This window comes from Ptychodera flava, chromosome 12 (assembly GCF_041260155.1).
Source record: "Ptychodera flava strain L36383 chromosome 12, AS_Pfla_20210202, whole genome shotgun sequence".
NCBI classification, from domain to species: Eukaryota; Metazoa; Hemichordata; class Enteropneusta; family Ptychoderidae; genus Ptychodera; species Ptychodera flava.
Window position 1 is genome coordinate 16,079,650 of NC_091939.1, and position 16,682 is coordinate 16,096,331.

At 37.5% G+C, this 16,682-nt stretch overlaps 1 protein-coding gene across 1 annotated transcript in view; it reads left to right on the top strand.

Annotated features, from left to right (window-relative positions):
- The window catches only part of LOC139145169 (neurofibromin-like), a 77,579-nt gene that overhangs the window by 39,718 nt on the left and 21,179 nt on the right, over positions 1-16,682 (top strand). Inside the window, exons 17-31 of the mRNA XM_070716155.1 lie at positions 151-284; positions 703-831; positions 1,379-1,557; positions 3,086-3,297; positions 5,809-5,892; positions 6,461-6,639; positions 6,942-7,034; positions 7,469-7,593; positions 7,916-7,929; positions 8,171-8,331; positions 11,067-11,213; positions 11,557-11,655; positions 14,268-14,435; positions 15,077-15,200; positions 16,004-16,141. Coding sequence (XP_070572256.1) covers positions 151-284; positions 703-831; positions 1,379-1,557; positions 3,086-3,297; positions 5,809-5,892; positions 6,461-6,639; positions 6,942-7,034; positions 7,469-7,593; positions 7,916-7,929; positions 8,171-8,331; positions 11,067-11,213; positions 11,557-11,655; positions 14,268-14,435; positions 15,077-15,200; positions 16,004-16,141 — 1,986 coding nt within the window. The remainder of the gene's footprint in view (positions 1-150; positions 285-702; positions 832-1,378; positions 1,558-3,085; positions 3,298-5,808; positions 5,893-6,460; positions 6,640-6,941; positions 7,035-7,468; positions 7,594-7,915; positions 7,930-8,170; positions 8,332-11,066; positions 11,214-11,556; positions 11,656-14,267; positions 14,436-15,076; positions 15,201-16,003; positions 16,142-16,682) is intronic.

Consider the following 16,682-nt stretch of genomic DNA (forward strand, 5'->3'; position numbering starts at 1 on the left):
ATTAACAGAAAAATCACAGAAAAATTCATACAAATTGATCAAATGTTGCACTGAAATTTTGGTGGGAAAAAATTACAGCACTCAAAGGGTTAAACCTGTTGGCACAAAAATAATCTAGCTTTTATGTTGTGTGCTTTACTTATCCTCCAGGTGATGAGCAGGCGAGATGATCTCTGCTTCCGGCAGGAGATGAAATTCCGGAACAAACTAGTGGAGTATCTGACAGACTGGATTCTCGGAACATCCAATCAGATGTCAGCAGATGATGTCAGGTCAATGACACGGTAATGCAACATTTCATCAACCAGTCAGAATTCAACATGTGGACAAGCAGAACCTTTGACTCTTAGTTGTGTGCTTTCTCTATTTTGAGTCGTACAGAGACAGATATCTTGAAATTGAAGGACATTTGCCCATGCCTTGTCATTCGGACAAATCCGGGGCATTGGCATCACTGAAATAAATATATTGTCACTTCGTACAGTTTAGTCAATGGTTTGTCACATTTCAGAAGTTTAATCCGTAATAGATATTACTCACCTTTTTTTGACAGGCAGTGTACAAATGTATAAAGCAATCATGCCATTAATACCTTGTGAAAGATATATTTTGAAATATAGTGAAGCTCTGCTGATATTCGTCAAAATGTACAACTGAATTCTCGATGAGTAGTCCGTGTTTTTCATTCTGTCATAACAAAAGTTGTGTTTCTAGGGAGTTGGATCTAGCCAGCATGGAAGCTGTGGTCGCGTTGCTGGAGGGGTTGCCATTGCAACCGGAGGAGGGGGATGGTGGGGATCTGATGGAGGCAAAGTCACAGCTGTTTCTAAAGTGAGTATTTCCAGCTTTGGTGTGATAATGCCCCATACAGGTAGACTGTTAAGATTTGAACTCAAGAAAGGCATTTCAGAAGTTCCGGCTGACACTTTTGACTGTCGACAGAAGATGGGAATCTGACAAGTTACCGACATTGGAAAAAAATTAGTAAATTAGGATGCAACTGTAGATGGGAGTAACCATTGCTTTTGAGGGCACTCCGTCCGTGGCTACCTCTGTGGAACAACATGAGGCTATGGATCTTCTTTGTGCATATAACCCATCCTATGCTACTTCTTGGTTAGAATAATAGGATCACCCTCAGAACATTGTTCATTGTGTTATATCTTGATTTGACGACATAGCACTTTATTTGTTGAAGCATCACCAATCCTGCAATGGTTGTGTGGCATACAATGCAGTAGGTTGCAGCCCGTTCTCACACTATCATCTCTAAAGTCGATATGTAGTGATCGATTTTTTCTTGACTTTATACCCATGCCATTGTTCAAGTGTACCAAGTTTCAGAGAGTAGTCATGTTCCTTTTTTTTTCCTCCCCAGGTATTTTACATTATTTATGAATTTACTTAATGACTGCAGTGAGGGGGAGGATGACAAACAAGGGGAGGGTAGAAAGAGGAGCAACACAAACAGTTTGACATCACTGCGGAATTGTACAGTGCAAGCTATGTCCAATCTACTCAGTGCTAACATCGACAGTGGGCTCATGCATTCTATAGGTGAGTAGCAAGCAGTCTTCTGATTGGTTACATTTGAATGGTTTTCATTTGCATCGTATCCATAAGCAGTTGAAAGCAGTCATCTGATTGGCCAATCCAGGTACAAAATCTTACAGAAGTTTCCTGCAACTGAAGTATTCAATCACCTCTGGTATCTGTACACTAGTATGTGCCTCGAAATAGAAAGTCTTTAACTTTTGCACAAACTTTCCTGAAAGAAATTTTAAATCATAACCTTGTGAAATTAAGAATGAAAATCAGGGGTCACAGCACAAATTTTGGTATTAGAGAAATAAATTACCAAATATTTACTGTTGCTAATAAGTCAAAGTGGCTGCCATCCCTGTGTTAACTCTATCGGGAATAATGATATTTAGAGGTTATAAACGGCGAAGCGAGGTGATTATTTCACCCAAATATGCTGATTTTCACCCCAGAGGTCTTATATCCGCAACCAAATACCCCAACGCACCGTTTATAACCTCATTATAATATGCTAAAGTTAAAAACAAGTGGGCAATTTCGTTATTAAGGGCTGAAGTTTGAACGAGAGTTCAGGTGCGCCCAGCCTCATACAAACTCTAAAGAACAACGTTTCAGAACGCGCGCGCGTGCACAGTTGAATTCATAAAATACGGTTACGCAACGCATCGATATCGCGATTAGACATCGAACTTGAAGAATTTTACTTAAAAAAACGCTCAAAAAAACTTGAAAAAATCATGTTGTTGTTACATAGCCTCCACTCCTTACAGAAACTCTTCATTTGTTGGTTCGTCAAGCTGCACTAGACTAAAATTTAACAATCAAAATCAATCTGAAGCCATAGACTTGTTCAACATTATGGCGCGTTGAGCTCTCAAGTTGGCGTTCGAAATTTGCGCGAGCTCAAAAATGTTACGCGGCGTGCAGGTCTTCTTGTTGAGAATATAAACCCCTGCTCCAGCCAATCAGATTGCCGGATTCCAGCTAAGCATGTAATAATTTTAATTCTCATAAAATTGAAGTTCAAAATGAGCCTCAACAAGTGGTAGAAGGTATCATAAATAAAGTTTGAGAGTCCAAATATCTGTCCTCGAGGCACATTCTGCTTTAAAGGTATACTGTCACCTGTTCCAATTTTGCCACAGTTACCATGGAAAGAGAAAATCTAACAAATCACAGATTTTAAGTGGGTGGCCGCTTTTTAAAAACAGCGCCCTCACATGGGCACTTTGAATACCAAGGAACACCCCTTTGACCATATATGGGCGTATTTAGATTACAGGTGACTGTATACCTTTAATGTGGAACATTGTGTATCAGATGTGCAGCATTGTAGGAGTTAGTAAGTAATACAAAAGCTATACTAAACATAAAAATTCTGAAGTTGATACATAGAGGTTATGAGAGCCAGAACTTATAGTTCGATCCACAAAATAGATTTTGTCGACTTATCATCCAAAAAGTGCTAGTGTTCTTTTTTTCATCTTCATCATCTTACTACCATCTTTATCATCACATTGTTACTGTCTTACACTCTCCGTAGGCCTTGGCTACCACAAAGATCTTCAGACCAGGGCGACTTTCATGGAAGTACTGACAAAGATTCTACAACAGGGTACGGAATTTGACACTCTAGCGGAGACTGTCCTGAATGATAGATTTGAGAGACTAGTAGAGTTAGTTACAATGATGGGAGACCGCGGAGAACTGCCCATCGCCATGGCATTAGCTAGCGTAGTTCCTTCATCACAGATGGTAAGTTGAACTTTGAACTTTCATGTAACTTTTTTTTTCACTGTTAAACTTTACATGTCAGATTTTTGACCAGCAGCAGTGCTTAATACCTTAAAGCCCGGGGCGAAATGGACCGGGATCCGGATTAATGCCAAGTTTGGGTGGGCGTTTTTGGGCATGGCTCTGCATAATGAGTCTGTTGGGTTGCTATCGTTTGCATTATCTGCGTAATCTGTTTGCTCTAAAATCACGCTCTGACTATAAGCTTAGGTACAGCCTTCGCAATACGCGAAAGAAAAAAGAAATAAGGAAAAAATATCAATTTCATAAAAACAGGAGCGTGCTGAGTTGATCTGCTGAAGTTTTTGCTGAGTTGATTTACTGAAGTTTCGGGGTCATGTCATCGTTCGAGAATGATTCGGCTACTGACCGCCATATCTTCACACGGAAATGGCGCCGTACGTAGTGGAAATAATCATCAAGAAAGTAATAAACATAAACATTAAAAATAATCCGAAGCTGGCAATTTCGTATGTTGAAATCACGAATTATCGATCTGAACATTGACTGAGAAACACAGTCAGGAAAATGGTAGGAAATAGGTGAACGACGCGACGTCATGACCGATCGCTAAAATAAAAAAAAATAAAGTAAGTTCACTACATCACGGAAGGATCGAGATTTCCATGAATCTCGCGTACCACAATATCTGTAAGCGATCGAGGTCGGCTGCTCGGTTGCTTTGAGGGTGACCGCGGAAAACTCATTACGAGTTATGTTTATTTTCGTTGCAATGGGATGAACCACGGACTGGGTTCATAGATATCTTCCTTATTGAAGAAATTAAAATCCAACCTTTGTCGAAATCTTACGATGTAGTGCCAACTCAATGAGCCGATCTCGGACACACGTATCAATAGGCCTAAGCCTTTCAGAGAAGATCGGGTGATGACGCTCACTTGCTCACCTTGAACTGACATTGACAAATACTGTTTTGATGTCTTTACAAGCTTTGTTTAATTCTCATAACAGAAGTCCAAACGTTAACTGGGGCAACCGGTATGTCAAAACCTTACCAACCCTCTGAACACGACATGTCATTGCCATGTGTGAGAACACATGTACACATACACAAACCATACGGCCGTTTTCAGGGCTAGCATTTATATCAAAGCGACTGTAGCGTGCCGTTACTTTCGGCCGTATATTTGGGGGGCTGTTTAAAAAAGTGGCTCTCTTAGACTGACTGTAATTAAATTGATCATGCAGGCTACCGCCATGCTTTAATATTTAGTTGTTTACGATGTCATCGCAAACTATGGACTCTGCCTGCAGTTCTGTAAAATACAGTGTACGCACTTTTCGCAAGGATACATCGTACCGGTAATGACTCATCTCTTGCTAAGTCATGACCGAAAATGGCTCACTTTCGCGATGTCATTGTATCATAAATGCTTGTTAGTAAAATAGTTTATGACAACCACGAAGTTTTCATCTTCTGTGCACGCAAATATACATGTAACTCTAAGCGTATACATGGTTTGTTTACATCGTAAGTGTTCTCGTATGAACAGCAAATGTTTGACCAGTCTACACTTCTGCGCGTAACTGAATGATTGACAATTGTTTGAATCACGGAACGACTGTTACCTGGGGGCCCATTTCCTTTGTTACGAAAGCGATTTTTCCCCTAATCATCGTAATTTTCAAATGCTTTGTGAAACTTTGCGGATACCTGTATGGCCTACGTGTTTATGAAACAGTCTATGTTTATGGTATGCCAATAAAGTTTGTTTGAGAATCGCTTCGGCTGATTTTCACGGAGCGGTCTACCTTGCTGTTGCCAGTTGTCACTCAAGCGCCATTATGAATTTTCGATGAGTTAGGGGTCTTTTATACCCCGCACCGGGGTTTAAATACGATTTTACCACCTAAGTAAGTCATAAAAGTCAAAGGCAGTTGACCATATATATACAGTATTCTACATGGCAGATTTCTATTGTAAGGCAGATAGACTACAGAAGCCAAAGTAAAGTTTCAGATTATACAGGATTTAATGCCAGAAATGCCTAAAAAGATGAATGAGTGTAGCAAGTTTCATCAACGAACAGAACTTTCTGCCATGACAGCGATTACATTTGTGTTAAAAGCATTTATCAGATCCCTTTCTCAAACTCTTGCTTTGGTGAGAAGTCAACGGTTTACCCATAATGCATTGCATTATGTAGTTTGCCCACCTAGCACAAGACTAGCGAGAATTTGTTTGAGAAATTAAAGAGATGAAAAGCGAAATGGATACTTGCTAAGATCTTTTGAAACTGTCCTGGCTCTCTTTCCTTCTTGTCACGTAAAAATGCAATATTTGCTTTCACTACCAAATCCCACTGAAAGGTCCCCAGTAACCATTGACAACAATGGGTAATGGACCAAACCATTGTGGTGAAGGGGTTAAAAGTGGCATGACAGGTCTGCAGTGTCTTCACAAAACAGCAAATGAGACACACTTTTCTTCTCTCACTTCTTTTTTGTCAGGATGAATTAGCCAGAGTATTTGTAACTTTGTTTGATGCCAAGCATCTATTGTATCAATTGCTGTGGAATATGTTTTCAAAAGAGGTAAGTTTCATCCATCCTGCTCTGCAGTCCGCTTCTGGTTCATCCTCACAGTTTTATCTATGTAATTCATGCACTTTAAGGCAGAATAGCCCTCAGGGACAGAGGATTCTAGGAGGACTATAATTCAATTTTTGGAGAGTTCCAAGGGGTTCCATTGGACGTTTGCCAGAATGTGTCTGGTATGTGTAGTTGCATGAGTGTTAGAAGCACATTCTGGATACCTGCACAATACTTGCGCAGTAAATGGGAAGAAAAACTGCCAGCATTGCATGAAAACGGTCACTACTTGGCAGTAATAGGGTTGTTACAAAAATACATTACTTGGACATTTCGCATTGTGGATCATCCTTCACACAGCGTCAGGCAATACGCTACGCTTATGCCCTTGCACATCCTTTGTGGTATTTTCGTAGTAATCTCATAGCATCTCCCTGATTTATAACTTTACAAAGGAATACCAAGACAGATTTATCCTGTCTTTGAATTGATTATAATACAACCACAAGGACAATCAAACATAGGAAACCAGGAGCATGGTAAAATACTTCTGGTTTATTTTGTTGGCCAGGTGGAAGTTGCAGACTGTATGCAGACGTTGTTCAGGGGGAACAGCCTGGCCAGTAAAATAATGGCATTCTGCTTCAAAGTGTACGGCACCAACTACCTGCATGCCATGTTAGAACCCTTGGTCAAGGAGATGCTGACCCCTGAAAAACAGAACACAAACTTTGAAGTGGATCCAACCAGGTGAGTGTCTGAATGGTGTTCTGAATTGGTGTTCATAGACCTTTACGCGGAATCAGTGGTGTGAAGCAACATTGTGTGAATCTGAATCACATTCTGAATTGGTTGCAATGAACTTTTAAAATTGATCCACTGGGTTTAGTCAGTGTGACATTCTTGGTGTGTTTGCAAAAATTCTAACAATTGGATATGAGGTGGCGAGAATCTAAAGGATAGGCCATAGTGATACCCTTGCTCCCATCACAGTTTTTGTACACTGTCTATGCAGTCAGCAATGACTCTTTTCTGTGTTGATATTTTCAAAGGTTGGAACAAGGAGACGATGTAGAGGAGAACAGGAAAAATCTCATTATTCTTACCCAGAAGTTTTTCAACACAATTACATCCTCCGCAGACAAGTAAGTGACCAATAAAACAATGAGTGTTTGTACATCATTGCACATCTAGAGTGAGGCAATTCAGTAGTTGATGCCATTTAAAGGTAGCAAGGGATTAAAAAAATGTTTGCAAAATGTATCCCATAATACTTGTCTTTGATGTCGCAAAGTTTGGTAGAAGCAGGCTGAGATCATTTTGAGTATGTAAAGCAGGGGAGCTGTTCTATTACAGCGAGCCCATTTTACCAGTTTTGCTCAATTTTACTTCAACAAGAGTCCAGGTTAAAAAAACAAAAAAATTCGCTAGCTGAAATACTTGTCATCCAAAATTTTTTCAAGCTGTAACCAAATTACATCACCGAAAGAAAGCGCAATGTACAAATTTTGTTCAAGAATTATCTTTATCTTTGCATCAAAGATTATCATTTTAAATTATTTATATTTTGTGTTTTCAGATTTCCACCGCAGCTACGAAGTGTTTGTCATTGTTTGTACCAAGTTGTAAGTCAGAGATTTCCACAGCACTGTGTCGGTGCTGTGGGTAGTGCAGTGTTTTTGAGGTTCATCAACCCAGCCCTCGGTGAGTTGAAACTTTTCACTGGCCTTTATAATACACTTTCTGCTTTCAAGTTGCCTGAACAGTGATCTCACCTTGTAAACAGTACCGGGTTGGGTATTCATGTTGTCTTTGTGTAACATTTTAGCAGTGTGGATAACCTCAGTATTATAACAGTGGCAGAGTTACCAGGAAAAATTGTTTGTAAATTTTAAAGAAAGGCCTTCAAGTTTGAGATTATTTTGATTTTCTTCGATATCAACAAAAGACTCTATGCTGCATGATCAGAGATAAACAAAACAAAAACTCCCCATCATATGAAAGAAAGATGCGTTGCTTTTAAAAGTATCCTATTTGCAAGTGCCATAGCATGCACTGGTTCACTGTGCTAATATTTATTTACCAAAACAATTCAAAACTAGGTCAGTGACATCTGTGATGATCAATATGAAAGGATTTTTTTTCTTCATCCTTAAATTGCTATTATACTTGACTCATTTGAATAGTTTCATCACAAATTTCTCCCCAGTGTATGTAGACCCACTATAAAAACCTGCACTTACCCTGTCGTCTCATTGGTTTTATCAGTGTCTCCGGTGAGTACGGCATCCTGGAACAACAGCCAGCCCAGAAAGTGAAGAAAGGAATGATGCTGATGTCCAAAATCATGCAGAGTATTGCGAATCATGTGCCATTTACCAAACAACAACACATGAGAGTCTTCAATGATTTCTTGCAGACAAATTTTGAATCAGGAAGAAAGTAAGTCAGTGTGACATCGCCTGTCTGAATAATGCAGTACTCTGTCCATCTACAGTTACCATTTTATCTCTGTTGAAAATCCTCTTATAAGTTAATAAGGTTTTCAGGCATTTTTTTCCGTTTTATTCATAAATTGAACATATCACATACAAACCCAGAAGGTCCTGGTATTTGGAGATGGTTGGATGCCCAATATATACTGGAGCATGAGCTTTCAAAGACGTGTAGTCTCCTTCATCAGATGCATGGGTGGAATGAACAATTGAAGCACAAAGCCACAGAAGATTTTCTGTGGCTTTTCTGCGGCTGTCTACGTTGATTGTTCATCCCACCCATGCATCTGATGATTTCAAAGACTACACATCTTTGAAAGCTTATGCTCTAGTAATCATTCAGTTGATCACAGCATGCCACTAAAGCTTAGATTCTATTAACAGTTGATAATGAATAATTATCATAAGATTTGCATACTGAGACCTGATATATGAACATTCACCATTGATAATGAATCATTATCATAAGATTTGTATACTTAAAAATATACTCTTGAATTCACTTGGAATTAACAAAACATTCCTGTGTCACACTCAATGCATTCAATGCCAATCATTCAATTTTTCATACACAAAAAAAAACGGAATATTATATCTGAAGCATACATTAACATTCAATTCTGTTCTTTTTGCCAGTTCTTTGCCTCTAACTTTTTACGCTCCCATATATGCATATGTATATATGCAAATGGGAGGTATTCGTATAACTATAAGGTGGCAAAATGGCGTCTGTGTGTATGTATGTAAGTATGTATGTATGTCTGTTAGTCCGTCCACATCAAAAACTCCTAAACCGTAGCACCTACTGTCTTAGTATTTGATGTACAGGTGCACCTAGGGGTGGAGATGTGAATTTGTTCAAATGAACATGTCAGTGCCAAAAATATGCAAATGAGGGGAAAAAAGGAAAAATCCTGCAAATGGCTACAACTCAGTAAGCATTGGTCAGATTTGGTTGAAACTTGGTATGCAGATTTCTTTAGGTATTCTAAATTATGTGTGCAAAAATTGGGATGAAATTTGCATGTTTGTATTTTAGGGTTTTTTTTCCGTTTTTTAGTAAAAAATCTTGTTCTCTGAAATCGCTCGTCTGATTGCTATGAAACTTAATATTCACGTTCCTCAGAATGACCTCAGTCATGCTTGTACAAATTGTATTGATATTGTCATATTTGTAATTTTGAGGCAATTTTCCCAATGTTTGATAAAAAAATTTTTAATCCAAAACTGCTGATTTGATAGCTTTGATACATGTATTTGGTATACAGGTATCTAAGATTAATCTCAATATAATGTATTGAAGGTATGTTGAAACTGGCAATTTTTTTTTTATTTTGGGGGCAATTTTTGCCTTTTTTGTCAAAAAATTGTTCTCCTAAAACTTCTGATCTGGTAGCTTTGATATCTAGTGTTCAGGTTCCTAGGTTTATGTTAATGAGATATATTTAAAATAGGATGAAATCTGCAATTTTGTATTTTGGGGGCAATTTTTCTCATTTTGGTCAAAAAGTTTGTTTCTCAAAATTTACCAGTTTGATTGCTTTGATATTTAGTAAACCGGTCCTTAGGGTTTTTGTTAATAAGATATATTGAAATTAAATTGAAATCCGGAATTTTGAATTTTTGGGGCAACCTTGCGAAACTTTCAGTTTTACTTGGATATCTTTCATTTTGTATTTTTAAGATTTTTTTTGGTAATTTATACCTACTGGAACTAAGAGTATATAATGTGGTGATTTAGTAAGCATTTGATATGGTAAACTGTATTTGGTGTTGAAATGCGGTAAAAAAATCCTGGCAGATTTTGAAAAAATTCCAAACAAATGCACAAAAAAAATTCAGCCAGAGAAGGTTTGACAAAAAGAAAAGGTGGGAGAGTGGGGAAAAAAGAATGTACAATGGATCGGATAAAAAGATAATGTACCTCATCGATCTTCCAGACACCATCCCTTATCAAATGGTCCACCCCGATGTATTTTTGTGCACAATTAACCATGCAGTGTATTTTAGTTTAAGATGTCAAGTTAGGTAAGGATTTGAAAGGAATAGTCAAGTTCACCACAGTTTAACTTTATCTCTTGTGTCATCATCCTTATGCAATTGGTTAAGTTTGTAAGTTGGTCCAGATGTGGATGCACCAGCTGTTCTGGAAGAAAACAATGTTTACTTTTTCCTGTAGGGTTTCTGAGTTGATGATTGTATGTTGAAATTTCTCCATGTATCTGGTGTATGGGCAAAGTGTAAACATTGGTTGCATGTTATGTATTTCAGTCTATGTCAATATTGTAAATGAAAAATCAAGAACAGTTTACTGTGTGCTTGTAAAAGATAACATATTTGTCAATACATAAACTGCCTTGCAGATTGATTGTCTTAAATATTATCACAGAAGTAGAAAAGGAAAAGAAACTAATCAAATTGCTGTAACATATTCACTCTCAGTGCCTGTATAGGCCTATACTTAACTATTTTATCATTACATTCAGCTGTTTGTTATATCTTTATCACTCTCCTTGGGCCAAGGCACACTTGGGTCAATGTCATCACTCTGTGCCAGTCTGTGTATGTCAGTCTGTCTGTATATGTATGTCCATGTTTCATACAATTGTTGACTTGTTTTGATAACTATATGGGAGCGAACAGTGATGTTGTCACTAACTTTTTCTGTCATTTTTGCTGCAGATTTTTTGTTGAAATCGCCTCCGACTGCCAAACCATTGACAGCAACAACCATAGTCTTTCATTCATTAGTGATGCTAATGTTCTAGCATTACACCGATTACTTTGGAATAATCAAGAGAAAATTGGAGAATATCTCTCCAGTAGTAGGTGAGTGTTTCTCTGTCTATGTTACATTCGAACCTGACACAGTATCTGATTGGTCTACTGACGTCAGATGATCTGTGTCTGGCCTTTTAATTGGTCCAAATTTCATTCCTGAGTATCTGTGATAAAATGTGTCAACCTAGCGCTTCCCCCAGACATTATCAAATTATCAAATCAAAACTTGGAATCATCAATAGTCTTCTCTAAGTACCCAATAATGTTACCTCGTTTGTTGAATTTGTGGCATGTGATTTATATCTGCTTCCTAATTGGATGGTTTTTGTCCTATTTAATAATCACATGATGTTGTTCAGTGCTATCATTGGTTTGTTTCTGTCTGTTGCAGGGATCATAGAGCAGTAGGTAGAAGACCATTTGACAAGATGGCTACCTTATTAGCATATTTAGGCCCACCAGAACATTCCAGAATAAACGCAGATGCCCAGTAAGTAACCATGTACATATGACTAGTCCTGTATGTAACCAGGACTTTCATTGGTGCAAACACACCCATATGAGTCTCACAAGCACAGAAGTCTTGTTGATAGAGAATTCATTTGCCATGCATGTGATACCCCCTGTATGGCCAAATCAAGTAAATTTTCTGTTTTGTGTCCACACAAAATGCTGAAACATAAGAGGGAATAAGTGGTTGACACAGGCTCCATTTGCCCTCTCAGTTTTAAATGAGACAGCATGTGCTTTTGCATTGTTTCTAGTGTGTAACATTTTTTGCTCACGTGTTTACACACGTGGGCATATGTCGCAGCGATGTCTGTCTGTCTGTCCGTCTGTGTGTCTGTCTGTCTGTCTGTCTGTCTGTCTGTCTGTCTGTTGGTCCATTATCTCAAAAACGGCTTATCAGATCAGAATCAAATCTGGTACATATATTCAGTTAGCAAATGGCAAGAACTGATTAGTTTTTGGTGGGTCTGGCTTGCATACTTTTTGCTCATTTGCATAATTAATGATTTTAGAAAAAATGGATATATATTAAAAACGACTACACAAAATTTGATGAGATTTGCTACAAATGTTGATCACACCAAGATATATCAGCAGTGGGAACCATTAAGGGTGACATGAAAGATAAATGCTAATTTGCATATTTAATGAACTTTCCTAACTAGGGATATATGTCTGATTAGGGATATATGTCTGATTTGACTTGATCAAATTAACCAAACTTGGTATGTATATTAAAGATACTATGATTTAACATTATTGAAAGTCATTAAGCGTTTAATTTCAGCCAATTCCTAATTTGCATATTTCATGAACTTTGTTAATTAGGAATATATATTTGAAATGACTGGACCAAAGTTGATGAAACTTGCTACATGTATTGAAGCCACTATGATACAACATTTTTGAAAGTCATTAAACATTTTTACTTCAGCCAATTCCGAATTTGCATATTTAATGAACTTTCCCAATTAGGGATATATATCTGAATTAACTTGATTGTAGTTGTTGAAACTTACTATATACATCAAAGATACTGTGATATAACATTATTGAAAATCAAAAGACATTTTTACTTCAGCCAAAACCTAATTTTAATATTAAATGAATTTTCATAATTAGGTATATTTATCTTAATGGACTTGATCAAAATTGATGAAACTTACTATGTATATTAAAGACTCTATAATTCAATATTATTGAAAGTCATCAAGCACTTTCTCTTCAGCCAATTCCTAATTTGCATATTTAATGAACTTTCCTAATTAGAGATATATGTCTGAATTGACTTGACCAAAGTTGACAAAAGTTGCTACACATATTGCAGATTCCATGATACAACATTACTGACAATCACTAAGCATTTTACTAAAACCACTTCCTAATTTACATATTTAATTAACTTTGCTTATTAGGGATATATACCGGATTTACTTGATCAAAGTTGGCAAAACATGCTATGTACATTGATGATTATACCAGGTACTAGATCAAAACAATATCGAAAGTCATTTCACATTTTCATGTCAGCTTATTTATTTGCATATCTAATGAGCTTTCACAGCTCGGCATATATGGCTTGAAGGACTGGCCAACGGTAATTACACTTACTAGATAAAGTGGTGATACAATAAGAGCAGTAAAATTACTTTAATATTTTTATTTCAGCTAATTACATATTTGTATACTTCATGACCTTTTAGAATTAATCGGCGGTGATTATTGTTCATAATGTTGATCATAATAATTTCAATGAAGTCACAAACATGTGGCAAAGGTTCAAATTTACACATAACTTCAATATATAATGAAACACGTGAGCATTTACAGTTCATATCTGGTAAAAGGAGGGGGGGTTCATCCCCTGTGCGGCTGAGTGTATTGGACCCAAGCAATGGGTCTGTTGGTTTATAAAACATCCCACAATCCCTTCTTCATGTCAAAAATTTTTAAACGGCATACCTGATGGTACCATGTGATGCATAACCTCAGCCCCAACCCTAATTTTATTAGGGTGATTAATATTTACGGGGTAACTGTCTTCATACTATGTGAAAGATTGGCATTCTCTAGAGCAACTCTAGGACGGTTACCATTATGATACTTTCCAAACCCTATCCTTAACCCTTGTCCCAACCGGTGGGAAGGATATGTGAACATGGTATTATGCTCAGCTGGTAACATCCTGATGCCACCCTTCCTGATCCACGTCGACCTAGTATGTATTTAAAGAGAAGTAAGAAAATGTTCTACATGAAATGAAAACATGGTGACTTATTGCTATGGTTGGCAGTTCAAAGATCAATGTTGTCGTGGGTTACCATTTGTCATTGGTACCATCACCAAGCCGTAGACAAGCAATAAAGCTGTTCTTCTTATCATAATGGTATAAAATTAAATTAAAGGCAGTTTCGAACAACTCAATAAAAAGTGATTGCATCATCTTTTCCCCAAATTTGATGTTGCAGCACTTTGTTTAAAATCATTTGCAAGAATTAACCATTACAATGTCATAACTTTGCCCATCTTGACTAGCAACGTGAAACCTCACTGGAATTTTGTCTTTTTTGCATTCTTTCTCACTCACCACAGGTGGAATAGTATGAACATGACAAGCACTAAGTTTGAAGAGTTCATGACCAAACACAATGCTCACGAGAAGGAAGAATTCAAACAAATCCAACAACTCAATATTTTCTATCAGGTCGGGACTTCCAAAAACAACAATCCAGTTTTCTACTACATTGCCAGGAGATACAAGTGAGTGCCTCCGATGATTTTAACCTGTTCACCCCAATGCTCTGTAAACTGGTCCATTCTCACCATTGATAACAATGGGTTTGGGCCAAACCATGATGGTGAAAGGGTAAATATTCATGACAGGTGTTATGTCAAAAACACAAAGTATGCATAATTTCTTCAGAGGAGAAACATCCTGTTGTGACCTTGTCACCCAGTGTTTTCCTTTTATAGATATATCCTACCATCCTGTGGTTAATGATGAATTCAAACATCAATCCGCGAAATGAAAATGGTTAACAGCATTGGGACATCACAACTCATTCCTATAGTCTTCAGTGAAACTTCTCACCAGTACAATTATAGAGTGGCATACAATAGATCGCAGTGTGTCACAAAAAAGGGCTACAACTTTTTCTCTTGGAATATCAACATGATTATTTGAATAGAACACAAAACTGTTTTACAGAGAAAACAAAAAATGGTCAAAATTACATCAAAATTCATAACAGATGGAGCTATAACTCTCTAATCAACTTTGCGTACCACAGTCAGGGGAAGGAAACTCTCATTTTACCACAGAGAGTTTTTGAAAGGTACCAGTGGCACTGATTTTGACACCACTGAATGCTATAACATCCAATCTTGTCTTCCATTTTCAGATGTGGACAGATCAACGGTGACTTGCTGATGTACCATGTCCTTCTGACCTTGAAACCATATTACACCAAACCCTTTGAGCTTGTACTTGACTTTACGCATGTAGGAGTGGACAACAGATTCAAGGTAATGTTAAAAGAGGGCAAAATGATATCAAGCATCAGTCTTACAAACAGTGACAGGACTGGAAATCTACATCCCCCTCCCCCCAACATGACTTTCCCCTCCAGTGTTTTCATGAAAGGTGGCACCCGGGTAAATTTTACTTGGGATCCCCAGTTAGTGTTATCGGGCCCCCCCATGACACCTCAGTGCAACCGCATTAGAGGACCTTGGAAATGGTGTTACCATTCCCAAACCATGTACTTATGTTCAAAAACTTAACGCGAAAATATTTCCCTCCTGCACCTCCCCCCTTTCCAAAAGAAAAATATTTCTCAACATGATAAATGGTTTGTAGAAAAGTCACAGCTTGATGCGTTTTTTTGTATCATGGTAAATAAAATATGTCCAATACCCATTTTGGTCATTTCAAGGACATCATAGAACTTTTGTGTAGCCAACGGTTCTACTCCAGAATAAAAAGTACATGCAGTGTTCTAAAGATTCAGTACACCCAGGAGATCACGTGATGGCATTATAAACAAACCCACGTGTACAAAATGCACATGGAAATACACTTATTGTGATGAGTGTTTGTACATGTGATTTTGTTTGTACCATGGTCCACTTGAATTCCGGGTTTAACCTATTGTGTTCTATGGCAAAGTTAGACTTTCCACATAGGGAAATTCGGGTGTATGTAAGAGCTAGAAACTTTATTTTGATCATGACAGTTGAATTATATTTTAGTCACCTTCCAGATACCATCTTTTGACAGGTATGAACTTCTCTTCACTCATGGCATTCCCATCTTTTACTCTCCGCAGACTGATTTCCTGTCCAAGTGGTTCATGGTGTTTCCTAAGTTTGCCTTTCAAAATGTCTATGCTGCTTACATTTACAACTGTAATACTTGGTTGAGGGAGTACACAAAGTATCATGAAATGATACTCACGTGCTTGAAGGTAAGGACGACGAACTTTGAACTCTGAACCTCATTTCCAGTCAAGCAAAGTACTCAGCTACTTGAGGAAGGGCGCAGTCTTGTTAGTCATGAAGTGATGATAGAATGTCTTCAAATTAGCATAATTGAACAATCACACCTGTGTAAGTTGTCAGTATTTTTGAGAAAAGAAGAGATACATACATTTCAATGGTATTTCTCACGTTTTTTCAAATGTTTAAAGCCAAATTGATATGACCTGTTATGATCTTACTCAATTTGACCTTTCTTGCATGACCTCATTTGACCCAAGCTGACCTGATCTGACCTAATCTCCTTCCCTAAACCTTATGTTGTTTGGTTTGATTCAAATCAAATGCTCAGATTCCTAAATGTCTGAAGATATGCAAATTGTACTAATGAACATTGTTTCAGTAAGCAATTCCAAAGATAATGACTCGTTATCAATTGTGAATATAATTTAACTCAAATTATACTGTGAAACAGTCATGACATAAGTTGACCCAAGGTGACCTACAAATGGTAGTCCAATGACTAACTGC